The 16,027-nt window shown below is 37.6% G+C and overlaps 3 protein-coding genes across 4 annotated transcripts; 2 read left to right on the forward strand and 1 right to left on the reverse strand.

Annotated features, from left to right (window-relative positions):
• Positions 1-22: 22 nt before the first annotated feature.
• LOC113492880 lies at positions 23-8,035 on the forward strand. 2 transcript variants are annotated; one of them, XM_026870591.1, is made up of 6 exons: positions 23-462; positions 1,123-1,630; positions 2,745-3,773; positions 4,080-4,358; positions 4,799-4,940; positions 7,891-8,035. In XM_026870591.1, exons 2-6 carry the CDS (start codon positions 1,250-1,252, stop codon positions 8,022-8,024), a joined length of 1,965 nt encoding a protein of 654 aa, XP_026726392.1. In that variant the 5' UTR covers positions 23-462; positions 1,123-1,249; the 3' UTR covers positions 8,025-8,035. The 2 variants fall into 2 exon arrangements, with proteins under 2 accessions (XP_026726392.1, XP_026726391.1); XM_026870590.1 differs by lacking the exon at positions 23-462 and adding an exon at positions 480-711.
• An 801-nt stretch (positions 8,036-8,836) lies between these two features.
• On the reverse strand, positions 8,837-11,142 carry LOC113492881 (40S ribosomal protein S8). The gene is made up of 6 exons (XM_026870592.1): positions 11,045-11,142; positions 10,715-10,821; positions 10,458-10,557; positions 10,178-10,353; positions 9,301-9,430; positions 8,837-8,978 (listed from the first exon to the last, which is right to left on the reverse strand). The coding sequence occupies exons 1-6, from the start codon at positions 11,046-11,048 to the stop codon at positions 8,869-8,871; spliced, it is 627 nt and encodes a 208-aa protein (XP_026726393.1). The 5' UTR covers positions 11,049-11,142; the 3' UTR covers positions 8,837-8,868.
• An 855-nt stretch (positions 11,143-11,997) lies between these two features.
• On the forward strand, positions 11,998-12,957 carry LOC113492882 (protein mago nashi homolog). Its single transcript, XM_026870593.1, has 2 exons — positions 11,998-12,432; positions 12,735-12,957. Exons 1-2 carry the CDS (start codon positions 12,175-12,177, stop codon positions 12,915-12,917), a joined length of 441 nt encoding a protein of 146 aa, XP_026726394.1. The 5' UTR covers positions 11,998-12,174; the 3' UTR covers positions 12,918-12,957.
• The last annotated feature ends 3,070 nt before the right edge of the window (positions 12,958-16,027 follow it).

The raw sequence follows: 16,027 nt of genomic DNA on the forward strand, positions 1-16,027 counted from the left end.
ATATTATTATTTTCACAACTAATGGAATTCATTAAATATTGCTTTGTTTAATAAAATTGTTCTGCAATGAATGTCACATAAACCTTATTTCAAATCTTTTAGACTAATTTTAAAATAATAAACAGTCTCTGTCGGCTCGTCTAATCACCGAATCTTAGTGAAACCTTTAGTGTCAAAAGTTCAGACTACCAAGCAATTTTTTTTTATCTGACATCCGTTTTATTTATATGAAAATGTAACCTAAACATTAATTATGAAATTATAATAAATATTAGGTACGTGTACATTAGTGCGGCTCATCATGCCATTTCATAATAATCATTGTTTCTGGGTAATGACCCCGATGAGTCCGAAGGCTAAAGAAATAGTTTTAAATATTTCATAATATTTATAAAACATACAATTTGACAATATAAATCGCAAACATTAAATCATGATCATTTTAAGCCTCATTAATAACAGGTGAGCCATAAATAGCTAGTTGTCAAAGTATAGCGGTTATAGGTTACACCGGTAAAATAATATCCCCGTACCAAGTAAAACCGGTAATAAGCAGGTTAATTGTTTTTAAAAGTGGACCGTCTGTATCAATCAATTTCGTTGTTCGTCGACAGTGTACACAAATCATGATTGACATACCAACATTAATTGTGAAAACACTCGACCTGAAAACATTAGTAGGACTTATAGCACTACCTGCCTACTACTTAGGTACATTTTTTTTTATATCGTTTTCTTCTGTGTAGTAGGTATCTACTTGAAAATATTATTTCAGTTGTTACGAAATGTAGGCAAGTACGGCCAAGCAATAGTAAGATGTATATGAATGAAGTAAGGTACCTACACATAACAGCTTATTGCCGTATCATGCGCGGTTCTTGACCTGACTAAGAACTCGGTAGAATTCCTTTGTGCGCCTATGGGACGCTCCTCGAAACCGCCTTAAACAACATGAAGTTTTTTCAAGAAATATATTTTGTTTCCTTCCATGTTAATGTAATTCATACATTCTTACACTCTATCGAAATTACCTACAATTGAGTTAATCGTATTAGTGATCGGTCAAGAATCTCATTACAAAATGTTCGAACAACAATGCAACATATAAAACAATTTGCACAGATATCGTGGAGGGCATTCACCGAAAAGTTCGGGGTCTCAATGCTAATTAGCCACGAAGATTAGCTAAAGCGCCTCGGACCCGCAGCCTGGCCGTGGCTAGCGAAGCGCGCTCACAACCGCGAACACGATGCGTGCACTCGGACGCTTGCCAAGCTTTACTCCAGCGGGCGTTATTTTGCGCTCCGTATACATTTTCGCGTGGGTAACAGCCGCTGCTCCTTCAGACTATGGCGTTCCTATTGAAATAAAACTATGGGACACTGGGAGGACACCTCTGGCTCACATGGTGGATGTAACGAACATGTTTGGTTTGAAAGTGCTTGCGGAACATAACTTTTTAAATGATAACAACATAGCGTTCTCGCCGTACGGGCTGATGGGGATAATGGTGGCGCTGTACGAGGGGGTTGACGGCGAATCCTCGTACCAGATACAGCGGGGCATGCAGCTACCGTGGAACAGGAACGTCATGCGCGTCGGATTCAGAGACATTCATCGTACCTTAAAGGTGAGTCATTTAAATATAATTAGGCATCTACTTAATTATTAATCTGTTTGTTTACCCAAGTATTGTTGTCAGTTTGTCTTGTTAGATATTCTGCTATAGGGAAATTTAAATGTTTTTAATGTTGATCAAAAATGATAGGTACGTAGGTTTAAATAATATTGTAGGTACCTATAGTTTCAGTGTGATCTAATGGGAGTGTTTGTTGAAAATCCAGTGTCAAAATAAACGACAAAAACATGAAAAAATAATAATGTAAAATGGTTAAACGTCTTTTTTAATTTGGTCTATATAAAAATAATTGAAAGTTTTATAACCTATACAAATTGATTAAAATTTTACTTGGTTACGATTTTGGCATTCTGGTTATCAACTTCATAAGCCTGTATGGGAAAAAATCCTTCACGTTTTAAGAAAACTGATAGAATTATTTTCCTGAAGTTAATAGCTTTCTTCACTTGACACAACACAAAGGAGTGTTTTGTTAATATTTGAATGATTCACAAGTTTTTTTTTTGTTTAAACTCTACTATGCCCCTAATTATCTAGTTAACTAAATGATTAAGGGCTAAAAGAGTATATTATAAAATATTTGAGCCAAAAAAATAAGCAGAATGAAACCACCTCGAATAGCTTTAAAACAAAACAGTTATGATCACATACTTTTGTAATCCTTTATGTTGTCCTAGTAGTGTAGTGGCGGCCTTAGGGGGTCAGGCAATCGCCCGGGGCCTCGCGCCCTAACGTAACGGCAAATTAAAATAAAGTTCGTTAGTTAACTAATTCATAACTAAGACTATCTATTTATCTAAGAAAAAGCTCACGAACGGCTAGTAGCAAGTACGCAGCCGCACGGAGCCTCGCAATGGGTAAGGCCGCCGCTGTCCATTAATATGATCACCTTAAAAAATATGTATTCTACTGGTCGGTTATCAATCTTCTTAGAATAGTTAAATGTCCTTTACAGTATATTCGATTACGGTCAACAATAAGACTTAAGGAATAGGCTGGTGAGCAGGTATAGTAGGAGAGTACCAACTGACTATGACCTGCTATACCTAAAGTATTCTACTATACCTCCTTTCTATATCAAATAATATTCATTCGTACATTACAGACGTATTTCGTTCCGGAAGAGGGATTTCTTGCGGGTTTAGCGCTAAACAATGAGAATGTCACTTTCAATGACCCATACAAAAAGAAATTGCGTTTTTATGGTTTTGATTTAGAAAATGACCAATTGCCGACCCTTGCCCCTGAGACAAATAATACTACTAATGACACGAATACTTCCGCTACACCTACGAGTCCGACGGAGCTTGCCGACAACACAGCCGCGACTGTAGCTATGACATCAGCACCAACCAGAGAGGAAACTACAATGACCACCAATCCGAATGCTGAAACAATAAGCACACTAGACATACGAGGAGGTTCAACAACTGCGGGCTCGTCTTTATCTCCAAATGCCGAAAGCACGCCGATGCCTTCTTCGGTAATAACAACCGATGAAAGGACAACAGAAACAACAACTCACAGTACTGCTGCCGCTTCTAGCTCCGTCGCGGAGCAGACGGCAACAACCACCGCCGTCGCCCAGAGCACACCGGCAGACGAGGAAGCTGTGTCCCTCACTTCGCAAGTAGATAGCGAACCTACAACAAATAATGAAGTTGATACATCATCTGTAGATACCAGTACAGTGCAGACTACGAGAATAGAGCCCACTACAGCTCAACCGACCATTGACATGACAACAAGCACAGAGGCAGGTCCCGACACGACGCCGACGCCAAGCACAACACTCCAGCCAACAACAGAAAGTGCTATAATAACATCAACTATCACTACAGAAAGTACTCCAACGGAAATTGTTATGTCCACTACGCCGGAAACACCAACGGAACAAATTTCTACAATGAATATTGGTGACATGACTACCGAAACAAATACCGTAACTCCAGCAAATGATTCCACTTTGGAAACACTTGAACGGAAGAAGAAGTCCATCGTTGATTTTATTTTCACAAATCCTCCGTATGTGGACGACTACTTATATTACAGGTCTTATGATATCGGTTCAGATGCGGCTAATCCAGGCTTTGACGATAAAATGTTTTTAGCAAATGGATTGCGTAGCGTTCAGGTTAGTGACTATTACATCTACTGAGTATTAATTTGAATTCATTTCTTTTTAGTAAGGTGGATGGGATAGTACTTTACCATAATATTCATCGCCCTGACAGTCTGAGACAGCATTTTTAATTATATTAGTAATGCTCTTGCAGCGCACATTAGAACGGCAAGCTGGGATCGTGATCGTGTCGTTAGCGGCATTGTAAACTCATTTGTTAGAGTGTTTATCGTAACCATAGCAAAATTTCTATTATAAATTTGCTACAGTGTTGCCTTTCATTGTTAAAATTGATGATGGGTCAATTATCTGTAACAGGTCACGTATATGCGGTACGACACGGTGCTAGAATACGCGTACCTGCCGCACCTGGAGGCGTCGGCGCTGCGCCTGCCGCTGGACAGCGAGCGCTACTACCTGCTGGTGGTGCTGCCCGCGCGCGGCGGCGCGCCCGAGCTGGGCCGCCTGCTGGCCCGCATGGCGCGCGAGTCCGACCTGGCCGACATCTACTCCGTGCTGCGCCCTCGCCGGGTGAAGGCCATCGTGCCCAGCTTTATAGTAAAAGGCCATGTCACCTTAACTACTGATTTGCAGAAGGTAAAGGGAAACTTATTTACTCCGAAATACAATAAATAGATGATTAATTTATCAGTAATTGAGTTATGTAAATCGCTGGATTTATTATTGGATGGCATGTAATTTATGTCATTACAGCAATTCACTTATCATGACCTATTATCTAAACAACAAGCAAAACGATTTGTTTTTGACCTAGTTTTCGACACAGCAACAAAAGCACAGCTTGTGGCGAGAATTAACATAATAATTACTTTTTATTTGCCTAACTATACAGGTGACAGTAATGAGATTCTCCATGAAGAATTTATTCATTATAATAGATGTGGCTTAATGCTATTTTGTAGTTATTCGTAAAGCAATTATACTTGGATAACATCACACTAAAGTTATTTACCTTACACGTTCAAAAGGTTTCCTAAACAAAGCACTAAATTACGAAGATGGCCATTTGATTGCAGCTCGGCATTAGAGACGTATTTGAACCAAGACAGCGTGACTTCACGCCCATGACGAGACAACCGGGCGTCTACGTGCGAAGCATTGAACAGGCTGTGTCCGTCGCCATACGCAAATATCGACCCGACGATCAGAAGAAAAATAGTAAGTTTCATCCTGTATTAATTATACCATTACGTGTCTGAATATTTAAATACTTGATAATGTTTTTTAACGAAGGCGTGGTAACTGGCCCTGCCGCCGCCACCGTTCCGGCTTGATCCATTTAATTGGCTGGCTAGTACCTACAGGCTGGTATACCATGTGGCATGGCCACGGCTGCGTGCGTGCGTGGTCACCCACAAGACTGGGGTCGCTCATCGCCGTCACGGACTGCTACTCCGTAATACGTCCGCCGGAAAATCCTTGAGTGACATTGATTTGCAAAAGTTATTATAAAATCCATACTCCCTTTCAAGTCATTGTATTTCGTATTACAATTTCAAAATGTTGGTGACTCGAGGAGAAAGTCGGCATTTCATGATACGCATTATGACTGGACTCACGACATAGTGAACTAGTCTTCCTAGAAACAGCAAATAATAGGCAGATAAATTAGGTACCTATCTTACTAATATTGTAAATGCAAAAGTTTGAAACTATTAGGATGGATGTTTTTAATGGAATGGAATGTACCGTAACGTAATGGAAAATCCATTAAGTACAAAAGAGTAAAATTGAACCTTGTCACCAGAAAAACATATAGGCTACAAGTTATTAAGATATTACATATGAACTGTCCTAAATATCGGATTAGTACGAAAAAATCAACAGTCTGCGAGTTATTCTTATGTGCGCTGCCAAGACCGCTAGAGATACACATAAGTAGCTAGGTAATGTATGATGGAAATTTATATCTTAAATGTCCTACAAAATGTACACAGTAAAAAACTATATATTATCATACTAGCTGTTGCCCGCGACTTCTTCCGCATGGTTAGAAGATATAAGTTATGATTAATACCTGCCCTATTTTTTTCACATTTTCCTTTGTATCTTCGCTCCTATTAGTCGCAGCGTGATATTAGGTATATAGCCTAAAACCTTCCTCGATGAATGGTCTATTCAACACAAAAATATTTTTTCAATTTGAACCAGTAGTTCCTGAGATTAGCGCGTTCAAACAAACAAACTTTTCAGCTTTATATATTAGTATAGAATCATGAATAATTGAGTATTGAGATATGCCACGCCAATAACATAACCTACTCGAAATACCTACTTTTTGCAAAAAGAAGATAATATACTAATCTAATCCTATCTTTTACCCTTCAACGGGGAAATCTTCATTGACCTTCTCCGCCCTGCGGAGGGCGGCTTCACCTTTCCCTTATGAGACCAGGAAAACGCAATGTAATCCACCGCAATTGCAATAGGATACCTAAGCCTACTATAGCTCTCTAGACTTTTTATTTATGAAAATGACAAATCGTCTTGGAAACTTACATTACGGCGACGACGAAAATATCAGAAATAGGTAGCTTAACGACCTAAGCCAATTGTATAGTTACGAAATCGTTGCAATATTATAATCGCTACGCTATAAAAACATTCTTAAATGTTTACAATGCGCGAAGACATATTTCGTGCCCTCGTTTTACGCAGCAGGGGCTGAGATAATTGTTACCAAAAGAGTGTAAATCCGAGGTGTGAAGTGGCGAGAGCGGGCCCGCCACCGCCGCCGCCATTGTCTCGCCGGGTGGCGTAACGCGGCGACACGCGCATTTGCGTCCATTGATGCGCGCGCGTACTGCTCTCGGTACACCATCGACAATTAGGGAAATCACCCGCTGCAACATTAAAACGACCTCAATGCTTAATCGCGAGATGAAAATGATGATTTGCAGATAGTCCGTCATTTCAATTACATAAATGAGTTTAACAGAAAAAATCACTAGATGATTATTTCCGGTGGCCACAGTTGGTTTATTCTGTGTGGATTATCGTGATAAGAGTTGCTCATTGCAAGGACGTCTGTGATGAAATATCAACAAAAAGAGAATTCATCTAAACCATGATTCAAACGTGAACACGCAGTGGTGTTCAAGAACTCATCGGCCCCAATCCCGCTATTTACAATGGTCGATGAATGAATGGAAATAGGATTTAAATGAAACTATTTTCATTTTTTCAACACAGTAATTGAAAATTCGTTAAGGGACGGAAGACTCACGGTCAACCGTCAATGCAATGAATTTTTGATTATTTCCTTGGCAAAATGCTTAGGAGAATACGACTAGAAGTATCGAATTTAATCCAATTACCAGAATTAGGGCCTGTCGATCAGCGAGATAAGAGTTGTTTAGAAAGCATCAGTCAACGGACTGGCTCTAGATGAACGTGTCCTCAAGTAGAGACCGAGATGAGTTGGTCGATTGATTAATATTTAAAAAATAGCCTTAGTTTCTTTAAGACTAGGTAAAGCTAGACGTTAGCCTAGGTAGGCATGTAATTACATACTGGTAGCGTTTAAAGTACGTAATATGAGTTTTTACGGTGGTTTAGTTACGTTTCTGGATTTCTGAAGATCATTATAGCTATTTAGTTTTTATGTGAATACATACGAAAAAACAAATATAGACTTACCTTTTTAGTTGCTAAATATTTACAATGAAACAACTTAGGCTGAATTAGGCTGCTTAGAACTAGTAGATATTAATATTAATATATCCTGGGACAACTCACACACGGTTATCTGATCCCAAGCTAAGCAGAGCTTGTGTTATGGTAACCAGACAACTGATAAACTTACTTATATATTTCTAAATACATACATATTATAGATAAATTACACCCAGACACCAGAACAAATGATCATGCTCATCACACAAACATCTGTCCTGGGCGGGAATCGAACCCACGACCTCCGGTGTAGCAGTCAGGGTCACTAACCACTAGACCAACAGGCCCGTCAAGATAATAAATAAATAATTTGATTAGATCTCTTAGGATTACGCAAAACGAATAAGGTAGTAGATTCTCGTTTACTCGTTAGTTGCATGTTGCATGCATAACATGTTGGGATTCCTTAAACTTACATGGTTTTTTGTTTCAGGATACGTGACAACCCGGGAACCAGTATTATTTTCGGCCACGTACCCGTTTCTTTACTTCGTAATGGATGCAAACATACACGTGGCCCTCATGGCTGGCAAGATGGTAGACCCTCTAAACTCCAGGATATTATAGTTATTCTTATACCAGCTTGTTTTATTTAATATCCCCACTCACTGGCGTAGCCAGCCATGGGCTCAGAGTGGGGCAACAGTCAACCTATTCCCCTGATATTTATTTATTTTGTTCTGGCAGAAATTTAGCTTTTCTACAAAATTATTTTTTGACTAGCTGTTGCCCGCGACTTCGTTCCCGTGGGTAGAAGAAGATGTAAGTTATGATTTATACCCGTCCTGTTTTTCTTTCACATTTTCCATTGTATCTTCGCTCCTATTAGTCGCAGAGTCATGGTTTATAGCCTAAAGCCTTCCTCGATTAATTGTCTACTCAACACAAAAAGAATTTTTCAATTTGGACCAGTAGTTCCTGAGATTAGCGCGTTCAAACAAACAAACAAACAAACAAACTCTTCAGGTTTATATATTAGTATAGTAGTATAGATTAGTATAGATTCAGCGATCCTCATTAGCATAGGCCGTTTAGACGATCTTAACTTCCAATTACTGATCTCACACGATTTTATTATAACTAACACAGCAAACGATTTGATTTATAAATTATTTCCATAAAATTAATTACATTCGATAAAACTATTTTAGGAGTGGATCACCCCTAACATTTAGAAAAGTAGATGTCCCATTCACATACCTACCCAATATGCAAACAATGAGAATTTGTCAAGCAGTCTCGGAGGAGTGTAACAACAAAAACCGCGACATGAGAATTCTATATATGAGATGTACAGGTGGTTTAAAAGTTCAATTTTGAGTAAGCTTTAGAACAGAGAAATTATTGGAAAATTGTCTTGTTGGAAATAAAAGAATAGATATTTTTTAAGTTTATTTTTACATTACACTTCTCACTTCGCCCTCTTGGATTTGATCTTTCTTAAGTAGAACTCGAGCTCCTTGCCTTCCAGAATGTAGCCGTCAGCACGGCCGCACTGTCCTGGCCGGCTAGCCACACACGCTGAAAATAAAAACCGACTTTAGTATTGCTGCTGCACATGCCAGTCTTGGTGACTTATTAGAGATAAGGTTCTCAGAGTAACTATGACAGAATAGATCATGCAACTGCTAGACTGTTCCCAAAACGGTACCAATCCATAAGTGCAGTCTCAAAACTTCTCGATCACATCATTGGTAAAGGATAATCAGCAACAATAAAATGGCTAAGTAGGTAGGTACATAAAACAATCTAATAATCAAATTACAAGACTACAGTTAAGTTTTATAACTCAGAAAAGGTATGTAACTGATACAATTGATAAACAACCAGTCTAGTAACTCACCTAACAAACGTCCAGTATGGAATTGCTCCTCCAGTGGTCCCTCAACCTTGGAGAGGCGCTGCCTTGCCAGGTATTTCTTGGCAGTTTTCTGGCTGCGCTTCTTGTTAATAATGGCATCTTCTGCCTCCGTCTAAAACAAATTAAATAATCATTTCATTGAAGACATAATAAAACTCTCCGTCTATTAGTGCCACTTCAGTATTTGCAACAATCACTGTTTACTCATCTGACACGCAAACTATCATCATTTTAATGCTATCTTTCTTCATCATTTAACTTATTAGAGAAATAAGGACTACAATTTTAATGCTAATATTATGTAGTCAAATATGAAGTTGGTTAAATAAATACTTGAAAATTTTGAAAACAGGCCCAACATATTTGAATTAAAAAGGTAAAGCACTATTATCATGCACTTGATAATAATATTATTACAACAAAACATACAAATACAAATGAAGAACCACTGACAATCTTGAAGAGTATTTTATGAGACCAAATGATATTTTTCACATTAAATGAAATCTGAATTAACAAAATAGGTTCATTGTAGTTGGTGGTACTTCTTTTGAAGTTACAAATATTTAAAAGTTATTAGTTATTAATAATATTTAATAGTTATTTCTATTCGTATGCATTTAGATAATCAATCCTTAGCCTGCCTTTTAGGCAGTACTAAAAATGTAACTTTGGTGAATAAAAATACCTAATAATATAGGGTTTAAGTACTTTATGTATAATAATATAAAAATAACTCTTATATTATTATACAAATCAATTAGAATTTAAAAGCTTACTGGACTGTGTGTATTATTGGGTACTGTAATGAATTAGCTTACAAGAATTAGTAAACTTGATTAGGTAAAAGTGCACTCACCAGTTTGGCACCCTTCTTCCTTCCAAGTGGCAGCAGGTAGTGAGACTCATACCACTGCCTGAAGGGGGTAGCATCCACCACAACGATGGCGTTCTTCACCAATGTCTTGGTACGCACCAACTCATTGTTGGATGCATTGTACACTACATCAATGATACGGGACTTGCGGGTGGAGCCTGCAATCATAACATTCGTTAACTAAGTTCTAAATAAATGAACTAGTCGTTACTACGTAATTATCATGCCTAAATGTGGAATATCTTAGTGGAAAGATACTCACATTCTGATCCCCATGAGAAATTTCCAGTGTCAAGGCGCAGGGCACGGTACTTCGTGTTGCCACCGCGAGAGCGCACCAAGTGAATGCGCTGGGGACCGAGCTGCAAAACAAAGTTGAGGATATCAATGAAGAAAGCAACACGAGTCATGCTTAGTTTAACTAAACGGTTATAACATAGTTCTGATTACTAATGAACATAAGAGCGCATGGCGAATACACATAACATTATCAAGAAAGGTTATGTTCGGAGTCCTCACCTTGGTGTTGGCAGCCGGGCGACCCAACTCATACTTCCTCTTCTTACGGATGGGCGCGCGTTTGCCGCCCGTTGCTCTCCGTTTATGCCAGTGATCACGACTGATACCTGAATTACACACACAACGTCAATCACATATGAACACTTCACCGACAGAACCTAATACATTCCACAACAATCTTGTAAATCTGGAGATTAACACAAAATATACTCATATAATTTAGCACCGAGTAATTATGAACAGAATTAACATTAAGATTGACGATAATAAATTTACATTACAGAGATAATATACGATTTTATTAAAAACACAGAGGACTAAGTTACTCACCCATCTTGGTTGGGTCAGAAAAGAAAAGGTTTGTTTGACAGACGGAACTTCTACACCTCTACTACAACTAGGTAGTCTATGGTTGGCAGTCTATACGCGATCTCAATAATCGCTTTCAAACAGGCTTTTTAGTACACTCCGATATTATGTTACAAAGACGAAAGAGATTATGTTTTCTTCGAAAGTTCTTATAGTAAATTGTTACGAAGAAATAATCTTTCGAAGACATTAAATTATTCTTTTAAATCGGAATAAAAAGGACCGCGTCCACAAGGCGCCCCTTTCAAATAGTTATTAACTTCACTTAAAGCAAAATTTCAGCTTAGATATTAACGCAAAACATAATTATAATACTATATCTAGAATTTTACTTATATTATTCCACAAATATAACTAGACACAGTCCGCAGACGTTCAGTCGACCCGACAAAAAACAAATGCAGTACTCAATTGAAGACTAATGTCAATAATTTGAAATAAGAACTCCAACTTAATCTTTTTTAAGTTTGAAAACCTTAAGCATTAGTTTTATTTTATCGGTTTATTGGTGTCATACGGTCAAACTCTAGAAAAATCATTCAAGATTCAAGTATTCTTCGATAAGCTTAGAAATAATGATAAAAGCCTTCAAGGAAACAAAAACGGAATTTTTGTAATTCCATCTTTTTTCACTTGTTGGATCAAGTCAGTATCTCGAAGACAGTATCTAAATCGCTTCCTAAACAGTGTTGTAAAAATTATGTCTAAATTTAAAATGCACTTAATTCTTTCTATGTCCTGCTGCAGATTGATACCTCTTCTAATCAGAGATCTTCTTGTACATTGCAAGTTCTGATTCACATATTTTTCATAATTATTTAATATTTTTGTAGTCGATTATACAAGCTCTATAGTTTGAATCTAATCCTGTTTTTTTAATCTGCGGTATAGAAGCAAACGATTTGAAGTTGAACAATACAAAAATATCTGTGACGCTGTTTCGTTTCGGTCTTGGCGCTCTTGCCTTACGCTTCATTAAGTTTAACAGGAGCTAAGAAAAACATTGATTTCTCTTCCTGAATTTTAACAAAGCGTGCTGTGTGTAATTATTCGTTAAACAAACTGATTTCATTCAAGTTAAACGAATAAAAATGTCTTCAGACTTCTATATTCGTTACTATGTCGGACACAAAGGAAAGTTTGGTCACGAATTTTTAGAATTCGAATTCCGCCCCGATGGCAAACTCCGGTACGCAAATAATTCTAATTACAAAAATGATACAATGATTCGTAAAGAAGCATATGTTCATCCTTGCGTGATGGAAGAACTCAAAAGGATTATAGTAGACTCAGAAATAATGCACGAAGACGACCGGCTATGGCCACAACCAGACCGAGTGGGGAGACAGGTACACATCATCTATTCTAGTTTGTACGGCAATATTATTCAGCACAGTTGTTTTATCCTGTTGTTGTTGGAATTCCAAATTTTCAAATGGTTTTTGTGTTATTCATTAAGTAGAGAAATCTTAAATACTATTCCGATAAAGTAGGGTTATCATGAACAATTTATTATTGTACACATTTGTTTAAAAATTATGTCCATTGTTGCAATTAATACTGTTTTAATTACACTTTCAATATTCAATCAATTATTTATTTTCAACCGGTACACTTGGTATTGTTTCTTTGAGACTTATTTCTTTTTCAGGAGTTGGAGATAGTTATAGGGGAAGAACACATTTCCTTCACAACATCTAAAACAGGATCCTTGGTTGATGTAAATCAGTCTCGAGATCCAGAAGGCCTCCGTGGTTTTTATTATCTGGTTCAAGATCTTAAATGTCTAGTATTTTCCCTCATTGGTCTTCACTTCAAGATCAAACCTATTTAAGTGTCTGACTATAAGAGTAATAAAAATTTGAGTAATAAGACTTCTTTTACTTTCAATGTTTTAATGCTTGTGTATAATATAATAATATGAAATCAAATCTAGTTGTTGATGAAATGGTGCAATGGAACTTATGAACAAAGTAATACCTAATTTAATTATTAAGACTAGGTATTTCCTAATGATTTCATGCTTTTTCACACTGATATATATCTTATATCAATAATAGCTTACTAGGCAAACCAAGTGGTGAAATTATCACTCCAGAACCACTGTGATACTTGTTGCTGGTTCAAACTCCTCGTACGACAAGCATTTGCGTGACTGTATCACACAAATGCTTGTCCTTAGTCTGGGGCCTGCCTTTGTGCTTGTGACTTAAATGCTTGAAAATAAGGATTAAGTTCTTTAGCATGGGAGATTTTTTTTTATTACAAACTAGCTGTTTCCCGCGACTTCGTCCATGTGGTTCTTCGCTCCTATTTGTCGCAGCCTGATGGTATATGAATGGTCTATTCTATAAAAAAAGATTTTTTCAATTTCAACCAGTAGTTCCTGAGATTAGCGCGTTCAAACAAACAAACTCTTCAGCTTTATATATTAGTATAGAAGTATAGATTAATTCTAGGGAAGTTCTGGTGTAGGCAAAAATAACACAGAGATGAAAAACGTTAGGTGTAGACGGTTCTTATCACTTAAGTTTATGGAAAACATTATAGTAGCTGCTATGTGTGTAGTTAAACTCATTGAAAACGTGGGTAACTTAAGTCTGAGAATTAGAAAGCATTTATTTTTCATCCTCTAGAATATGAAAACAAGCTTTTTTTCTTAGCTTCTATAATACTATACTTTAAATTTCCAACAGTAAGTCGATCCCATTTTTATCCTTACTATATCTGTACTAATATAATTATAAAGCTGAAAAGTTTATTTGTTTGTTTGAACGCGCTAATCTCAGGAACTACTGGTTCAAATTGATTTTTTTTTGTATTGAATAGACCATTCATCGAGGAAGGTTTTAGGCTTATTACCATCACGTTGCGACTAATAGGAGCGAAGATACAATGGAAAATGTGGAAAAAAACAGGGAAAATTATTCAACTTCGAGGGCTTCCGTTGAAAAATTCCTAACTTATATCTTTTAACCACGCGGGCAACAGCTAGTATATTATGTTTCTTTTCTGTCATGGGATATCTTCATGGGAAGAGACACGGTCCTTTTTAAAGGCGTGTACGGGGACACAGGTCCAACTTGCAGAGGCCTTCTTGAGAACTTTAATCTAAAATGTGTTGGGGTATCTACCAAGGGCCATCCACCCCTGCTCTATAAAAGAACACATGGACAGCCCAAGGTACCTACAAAACTAATGTAGTTTGTGGAGTTAAAACTAATTTGTTTAATAGTTCCTATTATATACTATGGAAAAACTATGGCACCTGCCGTTCAAAACATAGAAATTGGCAGGTCGTGACTCGCCGGCTCAAAAACGGCCCATTTCTTATTCATTATCTTCTATTTATACAAAACTCTGGTATACTCTCAAAGATAGGTTTTTGTATACCAGACGAGTAAAATATGTGACGCGGCGGCGCAGGCCGCGGCTGTTGGTAGTGCCCGCGTGCGCGCACCAACCTGCTGGAGCCCTCACTCGCGCGTTGCGCACACTCAACACTGTGGCTGATGACATTGATTTATTCAACTGTACACTGAGTGAGTTCACAAGGGCCACTTACTGTGTAGTATGTAAAGAAATATAGTTAAGGTAATATATTTTTAGTTACTATGTCGAATTAGGTGAAGATATCTATAATGGCAAAGTAAATAAATGAATATTACTGATGTTCCCTCTGCTCTGCTGACGTTGCCTACAGCGAAAGGCAACATCAGTGAGATAAGCTAAGGGAGAGAGGTGCAGCACCGATTGCACCATCGCGGGTCATAGACTCGGAGTGAGTTTCGCCACGCCATTAAACTCTTCCACCCCCAAGCATATAACTCTAATGAACCAGTTAAGGCAAGAAAGAGCTGGGAGTCCCCATAGAGAGTGACCCCCTGGGGCCCTCAAGTTCCGTTGTGTCGCTATTCACGAACAGCTCGCTACAAGCTGCCCTGGGATGTATGCTCTTACATATAACTTCAGATAGATTTTTTGTTTGTAATGTGGTCATGCGTTATTCCCATGGAGAGATAACGATTAGCAACAGCTATTTATTTATTTTTTATATATTATTAAGAAATAAATATATTAATAAATTAAATATATTAAATGCGAAAGTAACTCTGTCTATCTGTTACGCATTCCCGCTCAAACCTCTTAACCGACTTTGATGAAATTGGGCACAGACCATGTTTAGACCCTGAGAAAGGACATAGGCTACCTACTTTTTGTTGCGAAAAAAGGGATGAAGAGCAGTAGCGGATTTACAAATATTCAAGGCTATGGGCTGTTAAGCTTTTGCCGCCCTTGCCTTCACAATTGTCAAAGTGTCATGTACTAGTGGGTAAATATAGAAAATTGCTTAACGGATTCAGGGAACGAACCATGACAAATGATAAGTGATAAGAAAAAAGTCATTGGCAAAATTTCTTGCCGACTTCTATCTGTAAAACATCAAAAACAGAATACAGAAAACCGTCATCCACAAATCTTTTTTGCCTGGTATCTGCTGGTATATCCGCCACTGATGAAGAGGTTAAAAGTTTGCGTTCGTCATTTCTAAAGATTAAAACCATGAAACTTGCGTACTCTTAGGGTGTGCACTGTTTTTGCATACTGGCTCCTGTAAGTGCCTCTTGGACAAAAGGACCAATGGATTTTCCTAGGTACTTTCTGCCACTTAATGGGATACGTAGTTACCCTATACCTGCTGTAAACAGTTATACATATATTTTTAATATGTCTACTCTCTTTTGAACAAATGTTAGACAAAAATCTATACCGTTCTTTTATAATCCATAACATTAAAATTTAAAGTACGCAAAAGGAGCCGCGGCTACCAGCTAGTTTATAATAACGCTTGGGTGAGTTAAGAAAAAAAATATATTACTATATATAAAAGAGTAAAGTTCGCGAGCAGAAAATGCGGATGGTGCCAGGAGAGCAAGTACAAGT

This window comes from Trichoplusia ni, chromosome 4 (genome assembly GCF_003590095.1).
Source record: "Trichoplusia ni isolate ovarian cell line Hi5 chromosome 4, tn1, whole genome shotgun sequence".
Lineage (NCBI taxonomy): Eukaryota > Metazoa > Arthropoda > Insecta > Lepidoptera > Noctuidae > Trichoplusia > Trichoplusia ni.